The following is a 13,075-nucleotide window of genomic DNA, read 5'->3' as shown; positions in this document are numbered from 1 at the left end:
AGTAATCATAGCCCTTTTAAGAAACTATTGTAATAATTTGCTTTTATATAATGCTTTCCCCATCTTCAGGTTAACCTAAAGCTCTTTACAACCATTACTTTTTGAAGGCTGGGATTTTCCAGCCCACCACGGGCAGGGCGGAAAATCGGGAGAGGCAGCCAGAAGTCCATTGACTTTGAGCAGGAATTTCCGGTTTCGCCCACGAATCCCACCCAAAGTGTAGTCACTGTTTTAAATTTAGGGAATTGCAGCAGCAAATTTGCACAAGGTTCCACAAGCATCAAATGACCAGATTGTGTGTCGGTTGGTTGTGGGATAAGTATTGGCCAGGACAGCCAGGAGAACGTCCTTGCTTTTCTTTGAATAATATTATTGAATCTTTTATGCCTGGGTTTAAAAATCTTACCTATCAATGGCACATCTGACAATACAGTGCCCCCCTCTGTAGGTCTTAGCCTTCTTTGGTCACATGCTCAAGACTCTGGAGTGGGTTTTTTGCCTCTGAATCAGAAGGTTGTGGGTTAAAGTGCTACTGCTGAGTCACAGCTGTGAAGACAGATACTGACACAGGAAACATGTTTACCTGGTCTTCAATTACTGACATTGAACATACAATTGCTTTTCTTTATAAAGGGTCATTGCAAAGAGAATCATACACATAAGCATTTAACAAAGCAGAATTTATTTAGCAGTTGCAAGGCCAACATAATCTCATTGACTTAATTTACCAGCCAAAACAGCTTTCAGCTTGAACAAACACCATTTTATATGCACAAATACCACATCCAAATTAACCTGAATTACTTCAGAAATGATAAAAGTTCACAGCATTAGAAAAAAATCCGCATGAATGTACAGAGTTAAGAACTGGAAACGCCAACTGTTCATCATCAAAACCCCCTCTTCAAAATCTGGGCCAGTTGTATTTAAACCAATGTGGATGAGGTGATCTAGATCTTTAGGTAGTGAAATGCCTGACTCCAAGTTGGTACAAGTTCAGCTCCAAGGATTTGCCTCACTCAGGTGCCTCTCTTTCCAGGTAATATGATATTTGGAGAATGGCAAGAACTGGCCAACTTGCAGTGCCACAGTCGTGGTGTTTTGTGGCACAAGTTGGAATTCTGACATGCCCTCCCCAAGATCGAGAAGCTTTGCTTGGTAAGGAAGAACATCATTTCCAGTAAAAGCTCCAGTTAACAGGATTCAAACATAATATTTTGTGTTTCCCAAGTTATTTTTTCCAAACATTACAATATCTTATTCAGGTTGCACTTACATAATAATTCTCCTGTTACATAACATGTTGACAAAATAATTTCTAAAAATTCCATTATAAAACAAGAAATCATATTCCTACAATGAACCTTATGAAATTTGTTGTGTAAGTTTGTCACTGTAGTCCTCACAACAATAGAGTGAAGCCTTGAGCTATTTCATATTTATTATTTGTTCAATGGAAAAGTACTTCCCTAACCTTTATCAACCAGTTAAAAGAAACTTGCTCAACAAGTGGTGATTAGGTTGGTTTCCGAGCAACCCTGGTGCTTAATCCTTTCAATGTTGAAAGCTCTGAACTGAGTGAAGAAATGCCTTTTGCTGCTCAGGTTGGATAGCCTGATTCAGGAGCTCAGCCATTATTGTTTACATTATTTGCTTTAATTTAAAAATTCAAAATTTGATATAGGGCAAGGTTATTTTTCCCAGAAACACTCAAAGAATTAAGCCACTGTAGAATTTCAGTTGCTCGTATTCCTTTGGCATCTTCCAGTACAAAGTCTTATATAGTCGCTTGTCAAGTGCCCTGCCTAGACTTACAACATAGGACGCTGTACCTGCCCCTCAGCCTTGGATAGGTGGTCGATTCTGCCTTTCGATAGTCAATTACATAGCTTCTGATTCAGTCAGTTCATCATCCACTGGGTTTTTCTTTTGCCATTTCATTGGGAAAACAATGCAAAAATAACAAGGAGATGACTGGTCTGTGTCCTAGCTTCAGGTATTGTTGGATGTATGAGGAGTCTGTTGTCATGGGAATGAGCTGGCTTGGTTAGGCCTCACCTGTCTGAAAGGCCTGCATAGCTCTACATAGGCCACTGTTTCAGTATACATTTACAAGTAGTGTTGGCGCATTCCATAAAATTATGCAAGATGTCAGTCAAGGTGCTTTATTATACTTCAACTTGGCAATTGAATCCTTATCAGAACTAAAAAAGGTGAAAAATATTTAATGGGGATGACTCATGAGAAATGATGATGAAGGGAACATTGGCCGAGTAATTTACTCAGAGAAGTTAACATTCCACCGTCATAAGTTATTTACAAGATTCCAGCTCAGAAGTTAAGTAATTACTTCGTGCAGAGTTAAGTTAGTTAATTTTAAAAGGGTGTTAAAGTTTTCAAGTACAATTTATGGATGAAGAGATAGGTATAACAGAGGAGGGGAAACAGGTGTAGCAAAGATGAGCTTAGAAACCCTCGGGGTGAGAAACCTAATGTCTCACTGTTTTCAAATGTATTTTGTACAGAGGAATTCTCATGCTGGTCAATCAGATCTGGAGGTTCTGAGGAAGGATGATTACAAAGCTGTTTTATCTATCTGGAAACCTGATCAAAGCATTTGTATGCAACCTAAATAATCTATTTCAATAAAATATATTCAATCAGCATGTAATGTTAGAACCCCAAGACACAATAAGTGTAGAAAGTGGTAATGGAAATGGAAATCAGTTGGTAATGCCCAATATCAGATCCAGTGGAAGTGAAAACTTGGTGGGGTGTATAATGGGCAACTGATGCACTATCACTTGCTCTGGGTGACAAAGAAGAAGAATTTCTACTCCAGATACAGCACAGAGTTAAATAAAGCAATCATAGACAAGGAACAAACAAGCAACAATTACTCTGCATCGCTCACAATAAAACAAACGACAATTTTTATTTAAGACAAAATTACGGCCCTGAATCTCTTTGCATCTGCTGCCCTGATTTCAGTGGGACACCAGTGGAAGAATTAGAGAAACTGGCCAATTACATCATTTCTCTTGGGATTGGGAGAGGCCTCTGCTGATTTCATGCCAGATTACAGCAGAAGACTGGGGCAATTTCCACGAATATTGCAGCCCTTATGCTGAAATTGGTAAGGGGATCAAAGGTTATGTGGAGAAGGCGGGAGGATGGGGTTGAGAAACTTATCAGCCATGATTGAATGGCGGAGCAGACTAGATGGGCCGAATGGCCTAATTTCTGCTCCTGTGTCTTATGGTCTTATGGTCTTAAAGTTAAAATTGCTCCCTGAAAAGCAGTTAATGAGAGTGCAACTTTTCCTTGGTTTTATAAAGGTAAATGCATCACCAGAGGAGCCTCTTGCATCACAAGGTGAAGGGTAATGGGGTAAATCTCCATCTCCACGGACTGGGCAGTAATCTGATGGAATGAAGCCTTTCACCTGCTCAAATGGGATGTTAATCAGACTGGTTCTGCTTGAGAAAATTAACCCAGGCAGTGAAGACAAACATTTAACCCCATTCCCCTCTCCCAAAAAGGCTTATTGTTTCTGGCCAGTCACAATATCATATCCCCCCCAGTTGAAATAATCAGTGGATTTAGGGTAGGTTTAGTGAGGAGTCACTCTGCAGACATTGGAAAAATTGCTGGTGCAGCTGCCTGTGGGTTTCCTCCTGTCCCATCCAATGATTTTGTCAGGCAGGCCTGTTTTGCTACCTGCACTGGCTGTAAGTGGCATGAAGCCACGTAGAGTTTATCCTGTAAATAAGATTCCACACACAGTGCTTATGTGAACATATCCACACAATGAAAGGAATTATACTTTCACCATTTTTTATTAGCAGTGGCACAAAAAAAACTTGCTTTAAATTTGCAAACAGCAATGGATGGCAAAGGAAATTGTCTAGCAGGAAGGAGGTACTGCCAAGGGCAGCAGGCAACATTCTTTTGCACATTTTATAACTTGATGAGTCAAAGTCCATTTTGCAGATTTAAGTTGGCAAATGATAATTTTCGTATTATCCAGGCCAAGTACAGGCTTACTCAAGAAGATCCTAGGGGGTAAAAGGGGAAAAAAAGTGTTCGATATTTGTAACTGGATATTTACACGCAGGAAACCAAGACAAACAGAATGATTTTCAGCTCACATTTGCCCAAGCTGCTCTATAGGCAGCTATTTACTTGACACCCCATCCCCATTCCTTTGAGTATCCCATAACCAAGAACTTAGGACTTGTACATTAGAGTGCCATTTCTGTGATAAATAAATAATGAGTCAGAGGGATAACGTAAATCTTTTATTCAATATGGTAAGGTTTGTTCAATTGTGGCCTTGTCTTTTGTAAAATTTACCTGATAAAATAAGACATTTTCACTAGTTTTGTGACTAGCTTTTTATTGATCCAGTATTTGAGGACCAAACACCCTGTGACAGAAGGAGGGCACTCAGCTGGTCATGCCTGTGCCGGTTATTTGACAGAACTATCCATTAGTCCACTCCCCTTGATATTTTCCCATAGCCCGGAATTCATCCCATGATGGAACAGGAATTGAAGAGAAACTAAAAATATTTCAATTGAGTTCTTAGTTTCACAAAGGAATGGGGATGGGGTGACAGGGGACAGGGGAATGGGGATGGTCACTGTAGCTGCCGGAACACAAAGCAGCTGTACTCATGGAGGCTGAATTTCCACACAGATTCTCCTGTTCATCTGCTAAGGAAACCACAGGGTTACGGCTCAAACTCTGGTGCACGAGGTGAGCCGTCTTCCTGTAGAAAATTACCCCCGTAGCTCCGAAACGTGCAGGTGATATCAGAATGAAATGCAGGCCACCTTTCCATTAGATGCTTTGAGTTGCTGCTCAGTCACAGGACTGGAAACATTCAATTACAATTCTGTGAAAGCTGACAATGACTCTGTTACATTACAGGTTCAGAATCATTTATGGCACAACAGGGGGCCATTTGGCCCATTAAGTCCACGTCAGCTGTCTGTAGAGCAATCCAGTCAGTCCTATTCCCTTGCTGTATGCCTGTAACCCTGCAAGTTTATTTCCCTCAAGTGCCTGTCTAATTTCCTTTTGAAATCATTGATCATCTCCGCTTTCGCCACTCATAGTAGGCAGCGAGTTCCAGGTTGGGAAGCAATTTTCAACTGGCATCTACCAAAATCTAGCTGGATAATGGGACAGTTTGTGGAGAAAAATGGAGTTGGGGGGTGGGGTGGGTGCAGAAATGAACCAATGAACCTGAAGTCACCTTTTGGATCCCAAGGCCACAGGGTTGGAGTATTTTCAGGCAGGTCTGTCAATACATCAGGTTTGTCTGGTTCAGGTGGAAGGCTGTTTAATTGTACAAATTTGTGGTCATGTACAGTTGTAGGATTTCAATAGCAATTATGAAGTACATGTGGGAGGAGAGTGTACTGTGTATGCTCCGCCTAATTATAACAGGTGGTCAGTGGCCTAACACTGGTGAAGGTGACAGCTGGTGGCCACTTTCTAAAGAATCCCAAATCTCTTATCTTTTATTTTTGTGGCCCTGGCTCTGCAAAAATACTGTAGCTCAGTGCTGACCTGTGATTAGAAACTGCCACCATCCAGGCTTAACCTTTTGACAGGTTCAATATCAGACCAACCACGTCTATAACTGACTGCATTCCAAAGAGGCCCAAATCAGAAAATGGTTCTTGGTCTCCTCATGTGCTCCGCCAGCTCAATTGTTTTGGGTGAAAATTGAAAATCCCTCCTGTACTTTGGGAATTATGTAAGATTTGGGCACAATACCCCAATAGAAAGTTTACTGAGGAAAGCAGGTTTGCAGATCCACGAATGTCAATTCCAGGTTACTATGAAGTAATTTCCTTTTTACTGATGACGCTGAAGTGACAGTATTAACTCAGCATTCAGGTGAGACCCACTGGGGAGCCTATCTCACGTTGCCTGGGTTCAATGGTACTTGAAAGTATGCAGTGCTTAAGATGTTTTCATGGTCTCCACTGGACCGCTTGGGAACCACATAAACATAAGCAAAGTTTTAAAAAGTGTTTTAATAAAAGCTGACAGTCAAAGCATTTACAAGTTAATACAGAGGTGAGCAGCTCTGTGCATGAGCATGAGTAAAGAGGGGGTGAAATTAGTCATCAGTTGGTGACGTGTGCTCATAGTGAATAGGTAGCCTTTTCTGCACTTTGAGGTCAATAATAAAGAAATCAGGCTTTCCATTTGCTATGATCCAGTTTTATAATAATGCTAAAGATCAGTTTTACCTAACAGAGATTGCATTTCCAATCAGACACTGTCAATCAGGTGCTGGCAATTGGGACTTCAATCTTAGCCACCAGGATTGTAGAACAGTTTAAACACAGCCTGGGACTCCAATGATTCATTCTTGATTCAGTTATTTTTTGATTCTTCACATGTAACATCTGCAGTCAGAGAGTCTTTCAGCTGTACACTTTTCGTTTCCTTTCCAATACAGGGACTGAATCCTGTTCTTCATTTTCTTGACTGTTTTGTATGGTGGGGGCATCTTTGAGATCACATCAGCAATTCAGGTTTTTTCCCTCACTAATGAAGCTGCTCTTAGTACCAGTATAGAAATGGGATATTGGAACTTCCAGCTTTTCTACAAGGTGCTCAAATATTTAACTTTCTTCTCTCTACAATTTACCGTAAGTTTAGATTTTTAGCCTCATCGTTTGTGAAGCTGAAGGACAGGGCATGTGATTTTTCTACTGATTGCCTTAGTTCTGATATGTTTATAATCAGGACTCACCACCGCAAAGGGGAACTCAGTTCAGGGGATGTGATTTTTCTACTGATTGGGTTTAATTCCAATAAGCTTACAAGGACTCACCACCACAAATGGGAAAGGCCAAATAGTGCCTTGTCAGGGGACCAAAAAGATGAAAGACAAATACAAAGTAAATGAAACACCATGGGTTCATTCACTTAACACACTTTAAAATAGGTGAAGTACTCACAACATCAGAATCATCATGGTAAACTCTTTCAGTGTTTGATCTGCTGCTATCCAGGTTATCAGCAACGCAGGCTTCATCAGTATTTGTTTGCAGAACTGAATAACGATAGACCAAGGCCCTGCAGAGAGAGAAGTTCAACTGTTTTGAGTAATTTCACACATATTGAACTGAGAAATATACTGCATCAAACCTCTAAAATCCAATGACCACAAAGTGAACTAGGAAATAAAAAGATAGTTGCATACTCTGCTGCTAATTGGATGCAAAAGGTACATTGGCAAGCAAAAAACTGTTGAGTCATCAAGTAAAGTACCCACACGCTAAAATAACATTTCAAAAGTAAAAGAAAAAGATTGGCAAGCTCTTCAGTTGTTTATGGGTCGTGTAGTCTGTGGCCAACTCCCCTGCTTACGTTGATTAGTTTCTTTTCATGTCGACACAGGTATTGTAAACTGAGACAAAAACCTGGAAAAACTCACCAGGTCTGGCAGCATCGGCGGAGAAGAAAAGAGTTGACGTTTCGAGTCCTCATGACCCTTCAACAGAACTGAGTAATATTAGGAGAGGGGTGAAATATAAGCTGGTTTAAGGTGTGGGAGAGTGGGGGGAGAGAAGTGGTGGGGGGGTGGGGGCTGTGGTTGTAGGGACAAGCAAGCAGTGATAGGAGCAGATAATCAAAAGATATCACAGACAAAAGAACAAAGAGGTGTTGATGGTGGTGATATTATCTAAACGAATGTGCTAATTAAGAATGGATGGCAGGACACTCAAGGTACAGCTCTAGTGGGGGTGGGGTGGAAAGACTAACAGGGCATAAAAGGTATAGATTTAAAAATAATGGAAATAGGTGGGAAAAGAAAAATCTATATAAATTATTGGAAAAAACAAAAGGAGGGGGAAAGAAACGGAAAGGGGGTGGGGATGGAGGAGGGAGTTCAAGATCTAAAGTTGTTGAATTCAATATTCAGTCCGGAAGGCTATAAAGTGCCTAGTCGGAAGATGAGGTGCTGTTCCTCCAGTTTGCGTTGGGCTTCACTGGAACAATGCAACAAGCCAAGGACAGACATGTGGGCAAGAGAGCAGGGTGGAGTGTTAAAATGGCAAGCGACAGGGAGGTTTGGGTCTTTCTTGCGGACAGACCGCAGGTGTTCTGCAAAGCGGTCGCCCAGTTTACGTTTGGTCTCTCCAATGTAGAGGAGACCGCATTGGGAGCAACGAATGCAGTAGACTAAGTTAGGGGAAATGCAAGTGAAATGCTGCTTCACTTGAAAGGAGTGTTTGGGCCCTTGGACGGTGAGGAGAGAGGAAGTGAAGAACTCAGCAGGTCTGGAGCATCTGAGTTTTTCCAGGTATTTTTGTTTTTGTTTTGGATTTCCAGCATCCGCAGTTTTTTTTGCTTTTATCTTATTGTAAACTGAGAATTTGCCTCACAACTTTGCTTTAACATGAACAGGAACTTTCTAAATAGGTAAAAAAGGTGAAACTCATTCAATAAGCTGGAAATCGCAGCACTTTTCCACAGTTCAGCACTAGCTGAATGTAAGATGGTGAGTGGTCAGAACAACATTGCTTCTTGCTGCAATCTCTATTGAACTAAGCAGTTGCTTTTTGAGCCTGCTCAAAATGAAATGCATAACTGAAATGCTGCACATCAGGGGCTAGTTTCACTTCTTTTGGTTTGGTAAATAAATGTGACTACAACAAGGAAAAACAGTTATAGACTTCAGGTTCTTACCTTCCTCCACACACATATTTCTTGAAAATAAGGATAATGCCTGTCATCATCAGCACTGATGCTGCCAATACACTTATAACTATGATGACGATAGTAATCTTGGATAACTGTTAATAAATACAACGTTTACAAAATTCAGACAGTTGAAATTTATTTCAATTACACATATGTAGAATGAATTTGCATTTATATAGCACCATATCACATCTTTCGGGAACATCCCAAAACATTTTAGCCTTGGTTTTCCTGAAACTTACGCTGGAACTATAGTGTAAGCACAGTGTATAGACAACATTTGGCACAAAAGATTGAGGAAAATGCAGCATAAGTGATCAATGGCCATTTTATGCTATGCCTGAATTTCCTCAATCTTTTATGCTGATTCTGTGAAAACTCTGCCTAAACTCTGTGCCCTCTCATTAATGTAGGTAGCTCCACCTTCCCCCAACCCCCACACAAAAGTATGGTTCACGCACATTTCCTCAGCTATATAGTTCTGAATGTGTGTGTAAAATTTTAAGAACAATAAACCCAAAGTCACATTTCTGATTTTTTATAGAACTTTTTTTTCACTTTGCCTCCCTATGGACTAAAGTAGGTTTTCTTGATCTCTATACGCATCATCTCTTTTGCATCAGAACTTAAAAATGGACCAACTTCCCATGATTGCATTTTAAAAAAAATGTACTGTACCTATTGCATGTAAATGATGGCTTGATGGATTCCTTCTTTAGGCTCCTCTTTGTGCATGGAAATTAAAGAAGGAACATGGAGATTTGTGCTCTCTTTGAGCTCCAATTGTTTACACTGAATTTACCTTTCTGCGTAGGCTAAACGAGATGAAATTTTGGAGTTACTTCCCAATGGGAAGATTTGGGCTTAAATTTTGGCATAAACTGAAAGTTAGATTGTTGCAGAAAATTCAGGACCTTTACTGTTTTGGAATATTTCACTGTTATGTAGGCCAACAGCCATTTTGCAGACAACAAGGTCTCACCAACAGCAATGATCTTGGATTGTTAGTGAATTTGTTTTTGGTGGCTGAGAGAGGAATGTAGGTCGGACACCAGAACTTCATATACTTCTTCAAAAACTTGCTGTGGCTCTTTAACTTCTACCCAAACCACCAGAACAGGTGGATGGGGTTTGGGGTGAGATGGTGGTGGTTGACTGAGATGTGCTTGGTCTTATCTGAAAGATGTAATCTCTAAAAAAAAATGTAGCACTCCCTCAGTGCTGCATTGGAATCTCAGCCTAAATCATGTGATCAAATGGTGGAGTGGCAAGCTGACACTTAATTGATAACGTTATGGCTTATTTCATCTCTACCCATTGTCACACATCCTCCCCTCTGCAGACACTTTTTGGACAGCTTCACAAAATCATTGCTTAAAACATTCATCTATTTTATAGAGCATGACCAACTCTACACATCAATCACAAGTTAATCACCCCCACATTGCTGACTGCCATAAATAAAGTGGGCTGTTCAACTGAGATAGCCATTTCAAATTATTGATTCTTCTTAAAGTATAATAAAACATTAAATGGGAACAGTTAAAATGGATTGGAAGAAAACAGGATTCAAAATGTTATTCAGTGCCCATTGGCTGAAGACATCTAACAAAGTATCAGCAAACTCAGCAGAGTTAAATAGAAACACGAAACTGCCATCTAATCTTATTATAGGCCTCATTGAGAAAAAAAAATCAACTCTCTGAAATTTGAAATAGACCTAAATTTTATGACCAACTGGTGATACCATAAAATCCTACAATTACATCCAAATGTCTTTCAATGATGAAAAAGTGTGAACTAATCCGTATCTGAACACCAAATTGGTAGTAGCCAAAATGTGCACTGCAGCAACTCAACAAGGCTCCTTCGACAGCACCTTCCAAACCCGTGACCTCTACCACCTAGAAAGGCAAGGGCAGCAAGTGCATGGGAAATTCTGCAAACACCTCCAAATTCCCTTCCAAGCTACACTACATCCTGACTTTGAACTATATCGCCGTTCCTTCACTGTCGCTGAGCCAAAATCCAGGAACTCCCTTCCTAACAGCACTGTGGGTGTACCTACACTACATAGACTGCAACGGTTCAAGAAGGTAGCTCACCATCACCTTCTCAAGGGCAATTAGTGATGGGCAATAAATACTGGTCTAGCCTACACTCCTCACACTCTGTGAAAAAATAAAAAATGAAATTAGGCAAGGTGGTTCAAATTGCAGCTGATCTCTTAAAAGGATCAGTTAACAGCAGAATATGTAGTATAAGAAGATAGACCAAGCTTGTCCAACCTTTTCACTTGGAGGGGCCACATTTCCACTTTTTCCTCACTCAAGGGCAATGAGCATATTTCAGAAAGATAAAATATGGCACAACTTGAAACTTAATTTCAAAAAAAGTATTAAGAAAAGAAACAATTGCTGAGCAAAAATAAAGCAATGTCATAGCAATAAGTTGTTAAGTTAACTAAAGAGTAATTAATAAAAATGACCAGAGTGTGAGAGGATCAGAGTGTGTGTGCGCGCACCAGGCTCACCCCCAGAATCTTACTCACTGTGACTGGGTGTGTGTATGTGTTGGTGTGTGGTGGTGAGAGTGAGTGAGAAACCGGAGACTGGAGTAAGGCAGACACACATGCTCTCTCACTCAATCTCCCACACACACACACAAGTCAGCCTTTTCCCTACCCACCTCCTCCAACCTGGATTCTGCAGTGTCTCACTCCCAGGCTGCTAGGCCCTGGCACTTGGGCTCCACGCCCAGCCTCCCCCCGAAAGAAAACGTCTCCCCAGCAAACTCATCACTGCTGGCGTTCACTGTTCCTCCAATTACTCCCACATTTGGGAGAGGACTGGCTTATGATTGGAGGAACAGCTCTTTGCAGAATCTTCCACTCCAACTTCACTGTTTTACCGGCATTTTGAAAAAAACTGGCTCTGGGGGCCACATAGAATGGCTAGGATTAGAAACAAAATGTGGTTGAACAGCATCAAATCGGTCCTAGTGGGTCAGGACTTGCAGCATTAAAAAAAATCTGTGAACTTTCAATAAAGACGAGCAGCTGTACTTTGGTGCTGCTCACAGATAGTATCCTGTTTGGATTGTGATTGCAATGTTTAACTGCTAACCTTGTTGCTGCTCTAACTTCATGTAACTGCATCTGACTTAGGCCTTTTGGCTAAGATCAAGTGTTGCAGGGGCGACACCATGGTCCTGCCAAGGCAAGGTCGGGATGGAAGGGCGATAACCAATCGCAATCCGAATCCATACCGTGGGTTACCTATCACCGTCCGAGTCACGGTGAACCACAGCGACGAAGGAGGATCACCTATGGATCGGGGCTTCTTCACCAGGAGGATCCTGTTGAAGGCGTGCGGCTTCCAAGCTACGGAGATCTTCACCCTGCACGACTCCCGCAAAGGTGGTTATTTCGACGTGACGTTCAAGCGAGTGGCAGACTGCGTCCGGCTCCTGAGGGTGTTCGAGGAGAAGAGAGACCTGCCGGAGATGAAGATCCTGACGGCGGAGCCGCACTTCTCTCTGCCGTTGCAACGGGAACGTGAGGTGATGGTGCATGTGTACAACCCCTTCGTCCCTGTCGCCGACGTGGTCACCTTCCTCACCAGGTACTTCGATAAGGTGGGGAGCGGCACCGAGATTCGAGACGACTTGGGGATCTGGACAGGCAAACGCCTGTTTAAGGTCACGCTAAAGACCGATGGTAAGGGAGCCATTTTCCACCCTCCTTCCAGTTTCGCTATCGGGGGAAACCGGGGCTACCTGGTCTACGCTGGGCAACCCAAGCATTGTCGCTCATGCGGCAAGGCTGGTCATGTGGCGGCCAACTGCAGCGCCTCCCTCTGCAAGATCTGCAAACAGGAAGGGCACCAGACAAAAGACTGCAAACAGGCCAAGTGCTGCAACCTGTGTGGCGAGGCAAGTCACCTCTACAGGACCTGCCCCAAACGCTGCCGTACTTACGCACAGGCAGCCAAAGCCGACCAGGGGGAAGCAGAAGAAAGGTTTCGTGTCACTCCAACCACCAAGGCCCCCAGGGAGCCCAACGGGACAAAGGAGGACACAGAGAGAGACAAGGTGGAGAAAGAGATTGAGGCAACAGAGAGCCAATCAACAGCACTACCCCCTGAACCTTCCAGTCCTCAGGACAGCGAATCAATGGAGGAGGAGGCAGCAGTGGAAAAGCAGCAGGGGGAGTGGCGGACGGTGAAGAACAAGAAAAGTAAGAGGGAGCGAAGAAGAAGCAAAGGCGTTTCCCAGAGAAGCGGCAAGAGGCGTCTCCCATCCGACACGGATGACAAGGGCAGCAGCTCTTCGGATG

General features: G+C 42.2%; 1 protein-coding gene across 1 annotated transcript in view; it reads right to left on the bottom strand.

Annotated features, from left to right (window-relative positions):
* Positions 1–3,820: 3,820 nt before the first annotated feature.
* Positions 3,821–13,075, bottom strand: part of LOC144696754 (sortilin-like) — a 118,205-nt gene continuing 108,950 nt past the window's right edge. The window contains exons 19-21 of the mRNA XM_078568437.1: positions 8,725–8,831; positions 6,990–7,107; positions 3,821–4,058 (exon numbers count right to left, since the gene is read on the bottom strand). Coding sequence (XP_078424563.1) covers positions 4,044–4,058; positions 6,990–7,107; positions 8,725–8,831 — 240 coding nt within the window. The 3' untranslated portion in view covers positions 3,821–4,043. The remainder of the gene's footprint in view (positions 4,059–6,989; positions 7,108–8,724; positions 8,832–13,075) is intronic.

The sequence above is a fragment of the Cetorhinus maximus genome, chromosome 22 (genome assembly GCF_964194155.1).
Source record: "Cetorhinus maximus chromosome 22, sCetMax3.hap1.1, whole genome shotgun sequence".
Lineage (NCBI taxonomy): Eukaryota > Metazoa > Chordata > Chondrichthyes > Lamniformes > Cetorhinidae > Cetorhinus > Cetorhinus maximus.
This window is presented reverse-complemented; position numbering and strand designations above follow the sequence as displayed.